General features: G+C 46.2%; 1 protein-coding gene across 20 annotated transcripts in view; it reads left to right on the top strand.

The window, feature by feature from the left end:
- Positions 1–21402, top strand: part of tasor2 (transcription activation suppressor family member 2) — a 129425-nt gene that overhangs the window by 104011 nt on the left and 4012 nt on the right. For 9 of the 20 annotated variants that reach the window (XM_033040114.1, XM_033040112.1, XM_033040111.1 and 6 more), the window contains 10 exons: positions 772–927; positions 1900–2055; positions 2992–3147; positions 6123–6278; positions 8098–8253; positions 10004–12234; positions 16512–16637; positions 17835–17988; positions 18632–18737; positions 21099–21280. In XM_033040114.1, coding sequence (XP_032896005.1) covers positions 772–927; positions 1900–2055; positions 2992–3147; positions 6123–6278; positions 8098–8253; positions 10004–12234; positions 16512–16637; positions 17835–17988; positions 18632–18737; positions 21099–21280 — 3579 coding nt within the window. Of the gene's footprint in view, positions 1–771; positions 928–1899; positions 2056–2991; positions 3148–6122; positions 6279–7105; positions 7262–8097; positions 8254–10003; positions 12235–16511; positions 16638–17834; positions 17989–18631; positions 18738–21098; positions 21281–21402 lie in introns of all 20 variants that reach the window. The other 11 variants (XM_033040127.1, XM_033040118.1, XM_033040113.1 and 8 more) reach the window with 10 other exon arrangements.

The raw sequence follows: 21402 nt of genomic DNA, 5'->3' as shown, positions 1-21402 counted from the left end.
AGCAGTGTAATGTATTGGGGATTGTAATGTATTCATACATATTCATGTATATGTTAATGAGTTGGTGTTGAATATAAGCAGGGAATGTTGGGTAATAAATCTCTCTCTCGTGATCCAGGCCACGTGCGTGTAAGTTATTAATTCTGCCGTCCTGAATATAACAGGGATAATGTACGGAGTTGATGTGTTTCCACTCATAAGCTACAGAAATGATGAAGAACATATATATATATATATACAGATATAACTAAACTCTCATTTTGTTTGTTTGCGTGTGTTTGAGTTCTAGAAACTGACAAAATGGTACACGATAGCGCTAAAATTTGTCCCACCTTACTCACCATTATCCTGTGCTCTGCTGCAGCAAGTTTGGTTCAGATTGATATTATATTTTACAAGATATTGACATTTAAAACTTTACAAAAAACACTTTTCCACTTGCCCTGCCCGTCAGCCACATTCGATGTTACAACGACGTCACATTGGGGTCCCGAATTTATTTTATTTTTTTAATCGGCATTTTCTTTCCGCGTGACAATTGTGAGCCTCACAATGGGGACTCAACGGCTCCACGGGTAAGTTTCCTTCTATTTTACAAACGCTGGTCAGCGCGGACTTGGTTGGCCGAAGGGCCTGTTTCCATGCCGTATCTCTAAACTAAAAGATCTAAAATAGCAACTGCATTTCAAAATTGTCTGGGAAGTACTTTTAGGTGTCCTGAGATTGTTAAAAAGTGCTCTAATAGTGTAAACTCTTTTCTGTATTCAACAGATAAAAGTCGTGCAGCTGAAATAATGCAAGACGACATTGTCCCAGATAACACAGATGATACAGTTGGAAATTTGGCAGAAAGCAATTTCATTGAAACAGGTGCGGCCATGGAACAAGCTGAAATTATTCGGCAAGATTCACAGGACGAGCCCGAAGGTAATCAGTCAACTAAAAACCACAGTTAATTTCTTACAAACAGTATCAACAGTGATCGCCAGAATTGTGTGTTGTATCGTGAACTCTTCTGATAATTTGTAAATGTCGTTTTTGTGTTGTGTTATAAAACGTTTAAATTTAGCTTAGTTTGTTGTCATGTGTACTGAAGAACAGTGAAAAGTTTTTTTTTGCAAGGAAGCATCTCTGGACAAAAAGATTAGGTGGTGCTTCGGCAGTTCCTTCCGCAGTTCCAACCCGAAACGTCAATTTTGTTCCAGAGATGCTGCCCGACTCCTTGAGTTACTCTATCAATCTCCACTTTAAAAACACCAAATGACTTGGTCCCCACCGCCGTCTGTGGCAAGGAATTGGGGATAATGTACGGAGTTGATGTGTTTCCGCTCGTGAGCTACAGAAAGGATGAAGAATATCTATACATAAATATATTACTAAAAATCTCATCTTGTTTGTTTGCGTGTGTGTGGAAACCACGGCAAAACGGTACACAACAGTGCTACAATTGTTGGCCCACCTTACTTACCATTGTCCTGTGATGTGCTGCAGCAAGTTTCATTCAGAGTGATGTTATAATTTGCAAGTTATTGACATTTTAAACTTTACAAAAAACACTTTTCCACTTGCCCTACCCGTCAGCCGCGTTCGATGTCACAATGACATCATAACGGGGGTCCTGAATTTCATTTTTTTTTTAATCGCCATTTATTTTTTTCGCCTGTACTTGCCTGGCCTCACAATGGGGATGCGACGGCTCCACGGGTAAGTTTCTTTCTATTTTACAAACGCCGGTCGGCGCGAACTTGGTGGGCCTAAGGGCCTGTTTCCATGCCGTATCTCTAAACTAAAAGATCTGAAATAGCAACTGCGCTTCAAAACTGTCTGGGAAGTACTTTTAGGTATCCTGAGGTTGTCAAAAGTGCTCTAATAGTGTAAACTCTTTTCTGCATTCAACAGATGAAAGTCGTGCTGCTGAGATAATGCAACACCACAATGTCCCAGATAACACAGATGATACAGTTGGAAATTTGGCAGAAAGTAATTTCATTGAAACGGGTCCGGCCATGAAACAAGCTGAAATTATTCGGCAAGATTCACAGGACGAGCCTGAAGGTAATCAGCCAACTAATATACATTGTTAATCTCTTACAAGCAGTCTCAACCGTGATCGCCAGAATTGTGTGTTGTATCCGTGGAATCTTCTGATAATTTGTAAATGTCATTTTTGTTTTGTGTTATAAAATGTTGAAATTCAGCTTAGTTTGTTGTCACGTGTAATGAGGTACAGTGTAAAGCTTATTTTTGCAAGGCAGCATCTCTGGAGAAAAAGATTAGGTGACGCTTCGGTAGTTCCTTCCGCAGTTCCAACCCGAAATGTCACTTTTTTTCCAGAGATGCTGCCTGACTCCTTGAGTTTCTCTATCAATCTCCGCTTTAAAAATATCAAATGACTTGGCCTCCACCTGTGGCAATGAATTGGGGATAATGTACTGAGTTGATGTACCTATATATATATTACAAAAACTCTCATCTTGTTTGTTTGGGCGTATGCGTGTGCGTGTGTGTGTGAGTTCGGGAAACAACGGTGAAACGGTACATAATAGCGCTACAATATTTGGCCCACCTTACCACTGTCCTGTGATGTGCTGCAGCAAGTTTCATTCAGATTGAATTTATATTTTACAAGTTATTGACTTTATAAACTTTACAAAAAACACTTTTCCACTTGCCCTGCCTGTCACCCGCGTCCGATGTCACAATGGGGTCCCGAATTTATTTATTTATTTTTAAATCGCCATTTTTTTCCCCCTGTACTTACCTGGCCTCACAATGGGGACCCAACGGCTCCACAGGTAAGTTTCTTTCTCTTTTACAAACGGCGGTCGGCACGGACTTGGTGGGCTGAAGGGCCTGTTTCTGTGTCGTATATTTCTAAATTAAAAGATCTGAAATAGCAACTGCGCTTCAAAATTGGCTGGGAAGTACTTTTAGGTGTCCTGAGATTGTCAGTGTGCTCTAATAGTGTAAACTGTTTTCTATGTTCAATAGATGAATGTCGTGCAGCTGAAATAATGCAACACCACAATGTCCCAGATAACACAGATGATACCGTTGGAAATTTGGCAGAAAGCAATTTCAGTGGAACAGATCCATCCATGAAAGAAACTGAAATTATTCGGCAAGATTCACAAGACGAGCCCGAAGGTAATCAGACAACAAAAAAGCACTGTTAATCTCTTACAGTCTCAACCTTGATCGCCAGAATTGTGTGTTGTATCCGTGGACTCTACTGATAATTTGTAAATGGCATTTTTGTGTTGTGTTGTTAAATGTTGAAATTTAGCAGTATCAAAACAAAAGATGAAGAGTACAAATTATCCAGAAAAAGCAGCCTACCAGAGGACTGGGAGAAATTCAGAGTCCAGCAGAGGAGGACAAAGGGCTTAATTAGGAAAGGGAAAATAGATTATGAAAGAAAACTGGCAGGGAACATAAAAACTGACTGCAAAAGCTTTTATAGACATGTGAAGAGAAAAAGATTAGTTAAAACAAATGTACGTCCCTTGCAGTCAGAAACAGGTGAATTGATCATGGGGAACAAGGACATGGCAGACCAATTGAATAACTACTTTGGTTCTGTCTTCACTAAGGAAGACATAAATAATAGCAGGAAATAGCAGGGACCGGGGGTCAAATGAGATGGAGGAACTGAATGAAATCCAGGTTAGCTGGGAAGTGGTGTTAGGTAAATTGAATGGATTAAAGGCCGATAAATCCCCAGGGCCAGATAGGCTGCATCCCAGAGTACTTAAGGAAGTAGCCCCAGAAATAGTGGATGCATTAGTGATAATTTTTCAAAACTCTTTAGATTCTGGAGTAGTTCCTGAGGATTGGAGGGTAGCTAATGTAACCCCACTTTTTAAAAAGGGAGGGAGAGAGAAAATGGGGAATTACAGACCAGTTAGTCTAACGTCGGTAGTGGGGAAACTGCTAGAATCAGTTATTAAAGATGGGATAGCAGCACATTTGGAAAGTGGTGAAATCATTGGACAAAGTCAGCATGGATTTATGAAGGGTAAATCATGTCTGACGAATCTTATAGAATTTTTCGAGGATGTAACTAGTAGAGTGGATAAGGGAGAACCAGTGGATGTGTTATATCTGGACTTTCAGAAGGCTTTAGACAAGGTCCCACATAAGAGATTAGTATACAAACTTAAAGCACACGGTATTGGGGGTTCAGTATTGATGTGGATAGAGAACTGGCTGGCAGACAGGAAGCAAAGAGTATGAGTAAACGGGTCCTTTTCACAATGGCAGGCAGTGACTAGTGGGGTACCGCAAGGCTCAGTGCTGGGACCCCAGCTATTTACGATATATATTAATGATTTGGACGAGGGAATTGAATGCAACATCTCCAAGTTTGCGGATGACACGAAGCTGGGGGGCAGTGTTAGCTGTGTGGAGGATGCTAGGAGGCTGCAAGGTGACTTGGATAGGCTGGGTGAGTGGGCAAATGCATGGCAGATGCAGTATAATGTGGATAAATGTGAGGTTATCCACTTTGGTGGCAAAAACAGGAAAGTAGACTATTATCTGAATGGTGGCCGATTAGGAAAGGGGGAGATGCAACAAGACCTGGGTGTCATGGTACACCAGTCATTGAAAGTAGGCATGCAGGTGCAGCAGGCAGTGAAGAAGGCGAATGGTATGTTAGCATTCATAGCAAAAGGATTTGAGTATAGGAGCAGGGAGGTTCTACTGCTGTTGTACAGGGTCTTGGTGAGACCACACCTGGAGTATTGCGTACAGTTTTGGTCTCCTAATCTGAGGAAAGACATTCTTGCCATAGAGGGAGTACAGAGAAGGTTCACCAGACTGATTCCTGGGATGTCAGGACTTTCATATGAAGAAAGACTGGATAGACTTGGTTTGTACTCGCTAGAATTTAGAAGATTGAGGGGGGATCTTATAGAAACTTACAAAATTCTTAAGGGGGTTGGACAGGCTAGATGCAGGAAGATTGTTCCCGATGTTGGGGAAGTCCAGAACAAGGGGTCACAGTTTAAGGATAAGGGGGAAATCTTTTAGGATCGAGATGAGGAAAACATTTTTCACACAGAGAGTGGTGAATCTCTGGAATTCTCTGCCACAGAAGGTAGTTGAGGCCAGTTCATTGGCTATATTTAAGAGGGAGTTAGATGTGGCCCTTGTGGCAAAAGGGATCAGGGGGTATGGAGAGAAGGCAGGTACAGGATTGGATGATCAGCCATGATCATATTGAATGGCGGTGCAGGCTCGAAGGGCCGAATGGCCTACTCCTGCACCTATTTTCTATGTTTCTATGTTACTCTATCAATCTCTGCTTTAAAAACACCAAATTACTTGGCCTCCACCGCCGTCTGTGGCAATGAATTGGGGATAATGTACAGAGTGGATGTGTTTCCACTCGTGAGCTACAGAAAGGATGAAGAATCAGAATCACACTTTATTCACCAAGTATGTTTTGCAATATACGAGGAATTTCATTGGCCAGGTCAGTCATACAATTAAAAGCAACAGATCACTCAAAAACACATTTTAACATGAAAATCCACCGCAGTGACTCCTACACATTCCTCACTGTGATGGAAGGCAAAATAAAATATCTATATATATTACTAAAACTCTCATCTTTTTGTTTGCATGTATGCATGTGGTAAGTTCTGGAAACTACGGCAAGACGGTACACGGTAGCGCTACAATTTTTGGCCCACCTTACTTACCATTGTCCTGTGATGTGCTGCAGTTCGTTCGGAGTGATGTCATATTTTACAAGTTATTGACAATTGAAACTTTACAAAAAACACTTTTCCACTTGCCCTGCCTTCGGTGTCACAATGACGTCACAATGGGGTCCTGAATTTCATTTTTTTTAAATTGGCTTTTTTTTCCCCCGCGTGTATTTGCCTGGCCTCACAATGGGGACCCAACGGCTCCACGGGTAAGTTTCCTTCTATTTTACAAACACCGGTCGGCGCGAACTTGATGGGCCGATGGGGCCTGTTTCTATGCCGTATCTCTAAACTAAAAGATCTGAAATAGCAACTGCGCTTCAAAATGGGCTGGGTAGTACTTTTAGGTGTCCTGAGTTTGTCACAAATGCTATAATAGTGTAAACTCTTTTCTGTATTCAACAGATGAAAGTCGTGCAGCTGAAATAATGCAAGACGACAACGTCCCAGATAACACAGATGATGCAGTTGGAAATTTGGCAGAAAGCAATTTCATTGAAACGGGTGCGGCCATGAAACAAGCTGAAATTATTCGGCAAGATTCACAGGACGAGCCTGAAGGTAATCAGACAACTAATATACATTGTTAATCTCTTACAAACAGTCTCAACCGTGATCGCCAGAATTGTGCGTTGTATCCGTGGACTCTTCTGATAATTTGTAAATGTCATTTTTGTGTTGTGTTATAAAATGTTGAAGTTAACCTTAGTTTGTTGCCATGTGTACTGAGGTACAGTGAAAAGCTTTTTTTTGCAAGGCAGCATCTCCGGAGAAAAAGATTAGGTGACGCTTCGGCAGTTCCTTCCACAGTACCAATCTGAAACGTCACTTTGTTTTTCCAGAGATGCTGCCCGACTCCTTGAGTTACTCTATCAATCTTCACTTTAAAAACACCAAATTACTTGGTCTCCACCGCCGTCTCTGGCAAGGAATTGGGGATAATGTATGGAGTTGATGTGTTTCCACTCGTGAGCTACAGAAAGGATGGAGAATATCTATATATACTATGAGTCTAAAACTCTCATCTTGTTTGTTTGTGTGTGTGTGAGTTCTGGAAACCATGGCAAAACGGTACACAATAGCACTACAATTTTTGGCCTACCTTACTCATCATTGTCCTGTGATGTGCACCAGCAAGTTTCATTTAGATTGGTGTTATATATTACAAGTGATTGACATTTTAAACATTACAAAAACCACTTTCAGTGTCCTTCTATTTTACAAACGCCAGTCGGCGCGGACTTGGTTGGCCAAAGGGCCTGTTTCCATGCCGTATCTCTAAACTAAAAGATCTCCTGAAATAGCAACTGCTCTTCAAAATGGGCTGGGAAATACTTTTAGGTGTCCTGAGATTGTCACAAGTGTAAACTCTTTTCTGTATTCAACAGATGGAAGTCGTGCAGCTGATATAATGCAACACCACAATGTCCCAGATAACACAGATGATACCGTTGGAAATTTGGCAGAAAGCAATTTTAGTGAAATAGATCCTCCCATGAAAGAAGCTGAAATTATTCGTCAAGATTCACAGGACGAGCCCGAAGGTAATCAGACAACTAAAAACCACTGTTAATTTCTTCCAAACACTCAACCGTGATCGCCAGAATTGTGCGTTGTATCGGCGGACTCTTCTGATAATTTGTAAATGTCATTTTTGTGTTGTGTTATAAAATGTTGAAATTAACCTTAGTTTGTTGCCACGTGTACTGAGGTACAGTGAAAAGCTTTTTTTTGCAAGGCAGTATCTCCGGAGAAAAAGATTAGGTGACACTTCGGCAGTTCCTTCCACAGTTCCAATCTGAAACATCACTTTGTTTTTCCAGAGATGCTGTCCTTGCGTTACTCTTATCAATCTCCACTTTAAAAACACCAAATTACTTGGTCTCCACCGCCATCTCTAGTAAGGAATTGGGGATAATGTACGGAGTTGATGTGTTTCCACTCGTGAGCTACAGAAAGGATGGAGAATATCTATATATATATATATATATTACTAAAACTCTCATCTTGTTTGTTTGTGTGTGTGTGAGTTCTGGAAACCACGGCAAAACGGTACACAATAGCACTACAATTTTTGGCCTACCTTACTCATCATTGTCCTGTGATGTGCACCAGCAAGTTTCATTTAGATTGGTGTTATATTTTACAAGTGATTGACATTTTAAACATTACAAAAACCACTTTTAGTGTCCTTCTATTTTACAAACGCCAGTCGGCGCGGACTTGGTTGGCCAAAGGGCCTGTTTCCATGCCGTATCTCTAAAATAAAAGATCTCCTGAAATAGCAACTGCTCTTCAAAATGGGCTGGGAAATACTTTTAGGTGTCCTGAGATTGTCACAAGTGCTATAATAGTGTAAACTCTTTTCTGTATTCAACAGATGGAAGTCGTGCAGCTGAAATAACGCAACACCACAATGTCCCAGATAACACAGATGATACCGTTGGAAATTTGGCAGAAAGCAATTTTAGCGAAATAGATCCTCTCATGAAAGAAGCTGAAATTATTCGGCAAGATTCACAGGACGAGCCCGAAGGTAATCAGACAACTAAAAACCACTGTTAATTTCTTCCAAACACTCAACCGTGATCGCCAGAATTGTGCGTTGTATCGGCGGACTCTTCTGATAATTTGTATATGGCATTCTTGTGTTGTGTTATAAAATGTTGTAAGTTAACCTTACTTTGTTGCCATGTGTACTGAGGTACAGTGAAAAGCTTTTTTTTGGAAGGCAGCATCTCTGGAGAAAATGATTAGGTGACGCTTCCGCAGTTCCAACCCGAAACGTCACCTTTTTTTTCCAGAGATGCTGCCTGACTCCTTGAGTTACTCCGGCAATTTGTGTCCGTCTTTAGTATAACCAGCATCTGCAGTTCCTTCCTGCACAGCAGAATTTGGCCATTCGGCCCGTCGTGTCAGCTCTACCATTTGATCAAGGGCGATCTATATTTCCCTTTCAACCTCGTTCTTCAGCGTTCCCCCGTAACCTTTGACGTCCTTACTAATCAAGAATCTATCAATCTCCGCTTTAAAAACACCAAATGACTTGGCCTCCACTGCTAATGTACGGAGTTGATGTGTTTCCACTCGTGAGCTTACAGAAAGGATGAAGAATGTCTATTATATATATATTTATATATATTACTAAACCTCTCATCTTCGTGTGTATACGTGTGTGTGGTTTCTGGAAACTACGATAGCGCTACCATTTTTGGCCCACCTTACTCACCATTGTCCTGTGATGCGCTGTAGTAAGTTTCGTTCAGATTGATGTTATATTTTACAAGTTATTGACATTTCAAACTTTACATAAATCACTTTTCCACTTGCCCTGCCCGTCAACCGCCTTCGACGTCACAATGGCGTCATAATGGGGTCCCGAATTTCATTTTTAATAATTCGCCGTTTTTTTCCTCTCGTGTATTTGCGTGGCCTCACAACGGGGACCCAACAGCTCCATAGGTACGTTTCCTTCTATTTTTCAAACGCCTCCATGGGTCCTCTGTTCAATTTATTAACTATAACTTAATTTCTGCCATCAACGGCACAACTGTGAACGTGGCAGCCGCGCATGCGCAGTTTGGCGGTATATTGCGTTGGGGGAACTGGCCCAACGGGTCAGCACTTAATATTAAAAAATATGAAGCACATCTGAGTAGATAATTGAATCCATATAGACGGTGATGCAGAGATGTAGTCTGTACTCATTCTCACCTAGCACACAGCTAACAATGGCCTGTCTCCTTTATCACCGTTAATTTTTTGCATAATCTTTCATCTGTTCTATATCTCTCTACATCACCGCCTATATCTCTTGTTTCCCTTTCCCCTGACTCTCAGTCTGCAGAAGGGTCTCAACCCGAAACGTCACCTATTCCCTTTCTCCATCAGATTCAGGGACAGTTTCTTCCCAGCTGTTATCAGGTAGCTGAATCATCCTACCACAACTCGAGAGCAGTGCTGGACTACTATCTATCTACCTCATAGGTGACCTTCAGACTAAACTTGATTTGACTTTGCTGGCTTTACCTTGCACTAAACATGCCCTTATCTTGTATCTACACACTGTAAATGGCTCGATTGTAATCATGTATTGTCTTTCTACTGACTGGTCAGCATGCAGCTAAAGCTTTTCACTGTACCTCGGTACACGTGACAATAAACTAAACTAAACTAAAAGGCTGCCTGACCCGCAGTTACTCCAGCTTTTTGTGCCTATCCTCGGTTTAAACCAGCATCTGCAGTTCCTTCCTACACACTGAATCCGTATGTTTTTTCTCTTTAAGCCGCAGAGAACCAGAGTCCGTCGGCGTCTTCCTGTCCGGATTCGATGGTGGAGAAGCCCAGAAGTGTGGACAGCGGCGGTGGGCTTGCGATTGAGTGTGGCCAGTGGGGTATCATTCGGCAGTCTTCGGTGATCAGAGAGCTGCTGCGGACTAAGCCCCAAGCACAGCTGCCGCCTCCCAGCACCATCCCCAGCGGCGCGGTCCCTCCAGCGAGCCGCCCGAGCTCGCACGAGCGAGGTGAAAGCAGACTTCACAGCCAAGGCTACGATCATCTCGGCAGCAGGGAGAAGAGAACTCGCCGGGATGAAGGAGCGAGTCCGCCTGGGAGAGGTTTGCCGGGGGATGAATCTGACTGCGATTCCGCCACATCGGAAAGCCCCGGTCCTACAAGGGACGCGCAAAGTCGTCCCGAGACGTCAGACACGAGCGGCCACGGCGACAGCAGCGGAGCGGACGCCTGCAGTCCCATGCATGTCGCAGGGTGGGCTCCGGGGAATGAGGCTGACGACTACTGGGTTGGGAATGGTGCTGGCGATCGGAAAAGCGGAGACGATGCAGAAACGTTCCGCAAGGGACCTGCTTTGGGAGCGGCTCACCAACTTCAGGACCGCGTGGAGTTTTTCGCCACAAACGAGGGTCACAGACACCTGATAAAACACACCTCCCACTCAAACCTCCCATCCAGAACAGATACACCTCCCATCCTCAGGCACATCTCCCACCCACATCTCTCACCCCGAGCAGATTCACCTCCCATCCTCAGACGCATCTCCCGCCCACACCTCTCACCACGATCAGATACACCTCCCTTTCACATCTTCCATCAACGTCTCCCATCCAGAGCAGATAGACCTCCCATCCACAAACGCACCTCTTCCCACCCACACCCATCCAGAACAGATAGACCTCCCATCCCCAGACACACCTCCTCCCACCCACAGCAAAGCTTGCAGCAGGAAGATGGGTTTGAAACTGTGGACCACTACACCAACTTTGACACCGAGCCCGAACGAGCGGTTCGTGGCCGCGGTGCGTCCAAGCGAGCTCTGGTGGCCGGCGAAGGTTTCTTGGAAGGTCCATGCGGTGAAGTCCAGCCGGGCGGCGGGCCCTTTGTAGAAGAGGACAGGGTCGGTCACACATCGCACAGCCGGCCAGCCAGAGTGAAAGTTTCCACGGGCAAAGAGAGGTCCCGCTGTGCCAGGGGTGCGGGGGAGAGGGGGCGAACGTCGACCAGGAGGGGGGTTGAGGAATGGGATTATCCACCCAGTGGATTCGCAGAAGATGTCCCCCTTGTCCAGCCACAGCCTCCGGCATTCATTAAGATCCCCGACTCCGCCACAGAAGGCTACAAAGTCTTCCAGAACGTCCGCGTCACCACCAGACATCACCAAACTCCAGCTGGTACTTGTCGGGGTGAAAGGGCGGCCAGGATGCCTGGTGGCAGGTTGGAGCAGCAGAGGTCCCGGGCCAGCGGACCCCTGCCCTGGGGAGCGCCGGGCGGGGAAACCTGCCGCCGCCGCCGACGCCGCAAAGGCAGCCCCATCCGCAGAACCCTCGACCTGGAGTTCATCCACTTCTCCCGCAATCTCCAGCGGCTGCTGGACGTCAGCAGGTCGGACGCCCCCCGGCAACAGGACATGTTCCCCAGGGGCGGGACAGCCCGGCGGAGGAAGGGCGGCAGCAACGGGCTGGGGTGGGACGAGAGCGAGCCCCCGCTGGCCGTGACGATATCTTGCCCGGCGGTCAGCGGCCGGAGACGTCCGGGCAATAATAACAACAACAACGACGACTCCAGCACCGCCGGCCCTCAGCAGCAGCTGCTGAGCAGCGGGGAGGGGTGCAGTAGGGACTGGCTGCGCGAAGGAGCCACTGCTGCAGCTGCACCCTTCCGCCAGCCCAAAGACCACCACAGCCGCTGCAAGCGGCGATGGAGAGCCCCCCATCCCCAAGCGCCGGGCCGCGCGGGAGGAGAAGGCGAGGAGCAAGCTGAGAGATGGTCAAAGAAGCGGCGCACCGCCCGGGAGAGGGCTCCCCGGCCCGAGGAGATGCGGAGAGAGGGGGGCCTGGGCGAGAGGTGGAACAGGCGGGACCCCACCCTGTGCCCAATGGCCAATGTCAACCACCGCGACTTTCACCACAGCTCGCTCGCCCTGCGAAAGGAAGAGCAGAAAGCCAGCTACAAATTTTATGTCTACCAGACAAACTCTGACCCATTCTTTCAGGAAGTTAAGGTAATTGTTAATTCCATCTATGTAGATGTGCGTGTGTATGTAGAAACATAGGAAATAGATGCAGGAGTAGGCCATTGGGCCCTTCGAGCCAGCACCACTATTCACTGTGATCATGGCTGATCATCCAGAATCAGTACCCCCTTCCTGCCATCTCCCCCATGCCCCTTGATTCCGTTAGCCCTAAGAGCTAAATCTAACCTTCTCTTGAATACATCCAGTGAATTGGCCTCCACTGCCTTCTGAGTGTTCCTCTGGCAGCTTGTTCCATATCAGAAGCAGCAGGGCAGGGCAGAAGGTGGAGCAGACTTAGCAGCAAGAGAGGAAAGAAGGGTCTCGACCCAAAGTGTCACCCATTCCCTCTCTCCAGAGATGCCGCCAGTCCTGCTGAGTCACTCCATGTCTTATCTAAGGCAGTAGGTGGGTTTGTTGTAGAAGAACTAGTGGGTGTTGGGGGCAGAAAGGAGATGTATAACGTGCGTTATGTGTGTTTCTTTGTAAGTGTGTTCTGTGCAAGTGTATCTCGGCTTAATGCCAGGTTGATATTTGTGGAGCTACGAGTTTAATTATGGCTCGGGATAAGTGGAAGACAGTTTGTGAGTGCTTAGTATTTGTTACGAGTGAATTAATCAGTAGTTTCCTTTATTTAGTAGATACTGGTAGCACAGGGTGGTGAGACTCGCTGGAGTTTAGAAGCTTGAGTGGGGGATCTCATTGAAACTTACAGAATAATGAAAGGCATGGATAGAGTGGATGTGGAGAGGATGGTTCCACTGGTGGGAGAGTCTAGGACCAGAGGTCCTCGCCTCAGAATTCAAGGGCACTCTTTTAAAAAGTAAGTGAGGAGGAACTTATTTAGTCAGAGGGGTGGTTAATCTGTGGAACTCATTGCCACCGAGGGCCGTGGAGGCCAAGTCAGTGGATATTTTTAAGGCAGAGATAGACAAGTTCTTGAATAGAACGGGTGTCGAGGGTTATGGGAAGAAGGCAGGAAAATGGGATTAGGAGGCAGAGATCAGCCATGATTGAACTCGATGGGCTGAATGGCCTAATTCTTCTATAACTTGTGAGAGCAGGTATTAAGGGAGGTTGTTCCAGGACACAAGAGCCAATTGTTTTGAGCCTTCCCGATATGTCGTGGGCCAAACTCAACGAAACACCAGTGAAGGGGAAGGTGCCCACTTGATAACCCCAATAATATACTTGCATCTACATAATCAGTTTTAACATATGTGCTTGCTAACATGTTGGTAGCTGATTATTGCATATGGAGTTAGTTATTTGTCCTTGGCATAAGTTGGTATAATCAGTTTAGATAGTGCTTTGGGCTTGGTTGACCGCCTATCCTGGTGTTATAGCACAAGTACTTTGTGTTTTATAGCTGTTCCCGATGTTGGGGAAGTCCAGGACAAGGGGTCACAGTTTAAGGATAAGGGGGGACGGAGATGAGAATAACATTTTTCACACAGAGAGTGGTGAATCTCTGGAATTCTCTGCCACAGAAGGTAGTTGAGGCCAGTTCATTGGCTATATTTAAGAGGGAGTTAGATGTGGCCCATGTGGCTAAAGGGATCAGGGGGTATGGAGAGAAGGCAGGGATGGGATACTGAGTTGGATGATCAGCCATGATCATATTGAATGGCGGTGCAGGCTCGAAGGGCCGATTGGCCTACTCCTGCACCTATTTTCTATGTTTCTATGTTTAATTGCAAGTTAAAATTGCCCTCTATTAACATTTTCCCTTCTGACTTTAAACTGTAAAATTGCCTCGAGTGTGTAGGGGGTGTGGATGCAAAGGTGGGATTCTGAATGAGTGTTGAATGGTTGTTGTGTACTGCTTCAATGTTGCATCTATAAAATCTTTTTTTTTTTAATGGAATAGTTGATATGGATGACAAGCAACAATGGGGCCAGCCCTGAGGCAAACATTAGTCATGGGCCTCTAGTCTGAAAACAAAGCTTCCACCATCATCACCCTCTGCTTCCGACGATCAAATCCATTCTGTATCCAGCTAGCTACAGTAGCTCTCCCTGGAATAGCTGTCCAGAGTAACTAATCAAGCAGAACCTTGTCACACGCCTTGCTAATAACGTCCATATAGACACCTAGTGTAGAAACAAGGAACTGCAGATGCTGGTTTATCTTCTATGTTCTATATCTTATTTCTGCGGTTGACAGTGGAGCACAGGAACATGTGTAGGAAGGAACTGCAGGTGCTGGCTTATACCGAAGATGGGCCCAAAGTGCTGGAGTAACTCAGCGGGCCAGGCAGCATATCTGGAGAAACGGACGAGGTGACGTTTCGGATCTGAAAGAAGCGTTACAACCCGCAACGTCACCTGTTCCTCCTCCAGAGATGCTGCCTGACTCCAGTTACACCAGCATTTTGTGTTCTATATTCTGAGCAGGGGAACAAATGTGTTCACGTCTCTCTCGTTTCTGCTTTTGACGTGTTAGCTCAGGCCATGTGTGTAGGGTAGGTCACTAACTTTAGTTTAGGTTAGAGGTACAGCGCGGAAACAGGACCTTTGGCCCACCGAGTCCGCACCGACCACACTAACGCTATCCTACACGCACTAGGGACAATTTTACATTTGTACCAAGTCGATTAACCTACAAACCTGTACGTCTTTGGAGTGCGGGAGGAAACCAAAGGTCTCGGGGAAAACCCATCGCAGGTCACAGATGGAGAACGTACAAACTCCATACAGACAGCACCTGTAGCGAGGATTTAACCCGGTTGCCTGGCGCTGTGAGGCTGACCTCTTGTGCTCACTTCCCACTTTCGCTGTGTCTCTAAAACTAAAACTAAAAGCTAAAACCTATGTGTTGGCATCACTAACATTGTATTGAGTGACTGAGAGGGGCCAAAGAAAATACAGGCTCTTCTAGTTTATCCACACATGGAATCTGAACGCTAATAATGAACACGGGAGGCAATGCACCAGGATCTTCTGGGGAAATTAATTAAAGCAGGCATTTATTTTTTAACAGGCTGGCACTTCCTGGAGTGAGTGCAGTGTCACTTCCTTCTCCTCGAAGTCAGAATGAGTCATAGAATGATACGGTGTGGAAACAGGCCCTTCGGCCCAACTTGCCCACACCGGCCAACATGTCCCAGCTGCACTAGGCCCACCTGCCCAAGTTTGGTCCATAACCCTACAAACCTGACCTATCCATGTACCTGTCTAACTGTTTCTTAAATGTGTTGGGATAGCCCCAGCCTCAACTACCTCCTCTGGCAGCTCGTTCCATACACCCACCACCGCCCCTTTGTGTCGAAAAGTTACCCCTCGGATTCCAATTAAATCTATTCCCCATCACTTTAAACCTATGTCCTAAAAGCTAGAAGCTAAAAGCTAGACACATTTTCTCTATCCACCATTAAGGTTATCATTTTCATGTGGGAATCCCTCAGATACACCCACTGCCTCAGGCTGGGCTGTGGAACACCATTCAAAGACCTTAACATAGAACAGTACAGCACAGGAACAGGCCCTTCGGCCCATAATGTTTGTGCTGAACATGATGCCAAGTGAAACTGATCTCATCTTGAGTTTGTCGACCATACTAAAGTGGCCTGCTGCCAGATATTTTTGGAATTCACAGAGGAATAAATTGATAATTTGTATTAAAGTCTATGACAACATTAATATTGGAGCATTCATTGGAATACAGGGGTGAGGGGTGATCTTATAGAGGTGTATTGGGTCGTGGGAGGAATAGATTGGGTAGACGCACAGAGTCTCTTGCCCAGAAGAACCAAAGAACATAGGTTTAAAATGATGGGGGAAAGATTTAATAGGAACCCGAGGGGCAACTTCTTTTACACAAAGGGCGTTGGGTGTATGGAACAAGTTGCCAGAGGAGGTAGTTGAGGCAGGCACTATTGCAATGTTTAAGAAACATTTAAAGTGGTCACGGGCAGAGTGTACAAACTCCACACAGACAGCACCCGAGGTCAGGATCAAACCCGGGTCTCTGGCACGGGTGAGGCAGCAACTCTACCAGCTGCGCCTCTGTGTCTGTGTCTTCTGGTGTTTAATGGTTCCGCAAATGGACATGGTTTGGGTCCGCTTCCTACATCAGACACCCACCCAGACAGCATCTCCTTTTGACCTCTTTCAGCCTGAAACAAATGTGTAAAGATGTGCCGTTGCCATTCACAGGACAAATATTAAGCCGCGTGTGTCCGCGTGTCTGTGCCTTTGCTCTGTTGCGTACTAACTTGAAGGCCGTCTTGTGCTTCACTGATTTAATGACTCTTCCAATGTTTCAGGACTTTCTGAAGAAGGAAGGCCACAGGGAGATAAGCTTTATGCATCTCTCAGCGATACACTCCCACCAATCTGGCAAAGTGCTTGTTATTATCCAGAACAAAGACGTTGAAACACACCTGCACCAGGTGAGGGGAAGCTGCAGGCTCCTGAATAACCAAGGCGTTGCTTTCGAACCCCGTGTCCCTGCTAGCTCTCTTATTAGACCTATATTATAAACAAGTGTAATAACTCAGGAACTGGAGGCGTGGGTTCGTATCCCACTTCTGACACCATGTAATAACTCAGCATCCGTACACAAGTACAAGTTGTTTATTATAGTAAACACACAGAGCTCAAATACATAGGTGTTGTAAGCTCATGCTCAGCCACAAATCTTAACTAGAGGCTGGACTAACAGGCTGGATAATATGAGGCACTCAACCAGAGATGACTGTTTGAGTACACAGCGGTCGGTCTGCAGTAAAACACGACATGGATCAGGTCAACTAATACTGACTGATCTACATATATAAGCTCTCTTAATAGCTGCCATATTATCCCCGGACCCCTGCAAATGAGTTTCTTCAGACTGGTTGTCGTAGGGGGGTGGGGGGAGAAAGCTGGAAAAGAGGTGGGGGCGAGACAAAGCCCGGCAAGTTACGGGTGGATATAGGAGGGTTTCTTTGGCAGATGAGTGGGCAAAGATAGAAATGATGAGGAGACAAAGAGGTGCTAGATTAGGAGAGAAGTGGAGCCATATGTAAAGGCAGTGAGAGGGATATGTGGAGGGGAGGGGGGGGGAGATAGTGGGAGAAAAGGATGGTCACTGGGGTGGGGGTGGGGCACAGGAAATAGAGGGGGATGGGGGCGGGGGGAGAAATTGATTAGTGATTTTGTACCACATCCAATGCGTTTGCACTGGGATACGCATCAGGCATTGTGTCAAATCTTGCCTGTGCCCTCTTGGGTAGATTGGGTTAAAATCATCTCCTGCCTCTCCTTCAGCAACGTGTTTGAACAGGTTTACCGTCCCATCGATGCTTAGTTGTGCCATATGTAGGGGGGAACTGCAGATGCTGGTTATGCTCCCAAGAAAAGCACAAAATGCTGGAGTAACGCAGGGGGACGGGCAGCATCTCTGGCTAGAAGCAACGGGCGACGTTTCAGGTCGAGACCCTTCTTCGGTCTGAAGGAAGGGTCTTGACCCGAAACATCGCCCATTACTTCCCTCCGGAGATGCTGCCCGTCCCGCTGAGAGTTACTCCAGCATTTTGCGCGTGTGTCTCTAGTCGTATTAAGTTGCCGCGGGCATTGAAATCATGTGCTCTGTCGCCACCTGCCAGATTCCGTACCTGCTGAAGTTGAAGCGGATGCCGCGTGTTCAGTTTGCTGGGGTGGATTCTCCCAGGGACCTCAAAGACCAGACCTATCGAGAGTTATTTACCTCAGGAGGCTTCATCGTTTCCGATGGAAACGTGCTGGACATAATTACTCCAGGTGGGTCTACTGGTTTTACGGGAACAAAAAATAGGAACTGGAGATGTTCAAGAATGAACTGCAGATGCTGGAAAATCGAAGGTAGACAAAAATGCTGGGGAAACCGAAACGTCGCCTATTTCCTTCGCTCCATAGAGTTTCTCCAGCATTTTTGTCTACCTAGGAACTGTAGATGCTGGGTTACAAAAAAATGACACAGAATGGTCCCTCTCCACTAAGGCAGCCGCCTGCTCCTTCCCTTCACTTGCTCTAGAGTTTGGAGATACAGCACGGAAACAGGCCCTTCGCCCCACCGAGTCTCCACTACACGTATAATTTACTGAAGCGAATTAAGTTACAAATCTGCACATCTTTGGAGTGTGGGAGGAAACCAGAGCACCCGGAGAAAACCCTTGTGGTCACGGGGAGAGCGTACAAACTCCGTACAGGCAGCACCCGTAGTGAGGATGGAACCCGGGTCTCTGGCGCTGTGCGGCAGCAACTCTACCGCTGCGCCGCCGTGCTGCTGCTCAGGCAATCAAGTCCCAGCCCGATCAATATCTGTCCACCGCGGTAGCTTAAACGGATCAATGCGCGAAGCAACTCTGCGGCCTTTCCATTTGGAGAACTTGATTGACGGCTTCTTTTGTTTTTGCACAACCAGAGCAATTGCAGCAGATCTCTGACCTGCTGGAGGAGGTTGGCTCCGAGTCTGAATGGAAGTGGATGGTACATTTCAGAGAGCTCAAAAAGCTGAAGGACTTGGCAAGGTTAGTTTGCGTCAAGAGTGTTCTATATATAAGCTTCATAAGTTCTAGGAGCAGAATTCAGCCATTCGGCCCATCAAGTCTACTCCACCACTCAATCGTGGCTGATCTATCCCTCCCTCTCTACCCCATTCTCCTGCCTTCTCCCCATAACCCTTGACAATCAAGAATCCTGGACAATACAGCTCACCCCCTCCATGACACACTGGTCAACCTGAGGAGCACCTTCAGCAACAGACTGGTTCCACCAAGATGCAGCACAGAACGCCACAGGAGATCCTTCTTCCCCTGTGGCTATCAAACTGTACAACTCCTCCCATTTCTGTCGTGGGGTAGACTTACCCCCCCCCCCCCTCCTCAATATTTGCACATCCCCAACCCTGGACTTTCCACTCGTCGCTTTAATTTAATGTTTCACGTATCTTGTGATGTTTTAAGATTGATGGCAGACCAATTCCCCCCTGGGGATAAATAAAGTTCTATCATGTCACATAACGGCATTAAGCAAATTGCAAAACATTGATCTTACTGGCTGCAAAGTGGGTTGTTCTCTTTTACAAATTACAAATCCTTTATGAATGCTTTCAGTCGATTTTCTTTTAAATGAAGGGAAGTCAAAGCTATCATTTAAAAAAAAACAAGATCGTAACATATTCCTGAGAAAAGAGTTCCCTTCATTGTTAATAAACTCATCTCAGACATAATACATCCTCTATGGAGTTATAAATAGAGGATGTTTAGTTTAGTTCAGAGATGCAGCGTGGAAAGATTGAGGGGGGATCTTATAGAAACTTACAAAATTCTTAAGGGGTTGGACAGGCTAGATGCAGGAAGATTGTTCCTGATGTTGGGGAAGTCCAGGACAAGAGGTCACAGTTTAAGGATAAGGGGAAAGTCTTTTAGGACCGAGATGGGGAAAAAAAAATTCACACAGAGAGTGGTGAATCTCTGGAATTCTCTGCCACAGAAGGTAGTTGAGGCCGGTTCATTGGCTATATTTAAGAGGGAGTTAGTTGTGGCCCTTGTGGCTAAAGGGATCAGGGGGTATGGAGAGAAGGCAGGTACAGGATACTGAGTTGGATGATCAGCCGTGATCATATTGAATGGTGGTGCAGGCTCGAAGGGCCGAATGGCCTACTCCTGCACCTATTTTCTATGTGTCTATGAAAGAGGCCCTTCGGCCCACCAAGTCCGTACAGACCAACGATCCCCGTACACTAGTTCTATCCTACACACTAGGGACAATCTACAGAAGCCAGTTAACCTACAAACCTGCACGTCTTTGGAGTGTGGGAGGAGCCCGCAGATCCTGTAGAAAACCCACGCAGGTCACGGGGAGAACGTTCAAACTATGTACAGACAGCACCTGAGGTCAGGTTCTAACCCAGGTCTCTGGCGCTATAAAGGCAGCAACTCTACCGCTGTGCCACCCTAATGAAGTATTGTGGCTGAGAGGCGTCTGTTAATAATGTTTTAATAGGTACTGAATGAGCGGTGGGCTGTGTGTTCTGAGGGGGTGAGATTGGAGTGGACAAGGGGGGGTAAAGAAGTCAAGATGGTTGGAAATAATGACTGACTTAATGAGTGTGTAGTCTCACAAGTAAGTTAGTTGTATCCATCTTCTCTTACAATGTAGATGGAGGTAATTGTTGTGCATTCTATAGTGGCTCAGAGAGGAATCCTGTTTTCCCCTCTTATTTTTGCTGTTGCCTATTCTCGTGCTCCCTTCAGTTTTGGTCCACCCCCAGCACAACAACACATTGGAGGGCAAATCACTGCAGCCAACTAACGCACTAACCTGCACGTCCTTGGGATGCGGGAGGAAACCGGAGCACCCGGGTGGAACCCACAGTCACGAGGAACGTGCAAACTCCCCACCGACAGTACCATGTTGGGATTGAACCCAGGTCGCTGCAGTGACTCTTGACCGCACCGCTGCTCCTCCTTGAAGCAACTATTAATGACGAACCAGTCACAGAGTGGAAACAGGCCCTTCGGCCCAACTTGTCCACGCCGCCCAGCATGCCCCACCTGCCTGCATTTGGCCCCTATCCCTCCAAACCGATCCAATTCAAATACCTGTCCAAATGTTGTGATAGTCCCTGCCTCGACCACCTCCTCCGGCAGCTCGTTCCATGCACCCACCACCCTTTGTGTAAAAAGAAATGTTGCCCCTCTGGTTCATATTAAATCTTTCCCCTTCACCTTACAATATGAGGCATATGGGTGTATCTGCAACTTCCGTAGTGGCATAATTGCTTTGAGTACGTATAATTCAAGTTTTCATGATCTTCAGGGCTGCATTAGTAATTTTGGAGCTGATCTCTGTTGATGACGGTGACATATTGTAATCTATTCATTCAGGGAGGACAGTGCAGCCAGATGGAAGATTTCCCTACTGAGTCGAAATATTGAAGCAAATATTGTGGAAGTTCTGCCTTTCCACGGCTGTGATTCGAAGTGCCAGACAAAGTACGACTACCTCGATTGCCTCATCAAACTACAGCTTCAGAGAATAAGCTCCAGGTTCGCAGTGTTCCTCTCAGGTAAGGTGCAACGTTACATCAGGGCGCTCGTTTCGCTGAACACCTTTGCTCAGTCCTGCTCACTTTAACCCCCCCCCTCCCACACCCACACTGACCTTTCTGTCCTGGGCCTCCTCCACTGT

This window comes from Amblyraja radiata, chromosome 21, assembly GCF_010909765.2.
Source record: "Amblyraja radiata isolate CabotCenter1 chromosome 21, sAmbRad1.1.pri, whole genome shotgun sequence".
Lineage (NCBI taxonomy): Eukaryota > Metazoa > Chordata > Chondrichthyes > Rajiformes > Rajidae > Amblyraja > Amblyraja radiata.
The sequence above is the reverse complement of the archived record's forward strand: the minus strand, read 5'-3'. Positions and strand labels throughout refer to the sequence as shown.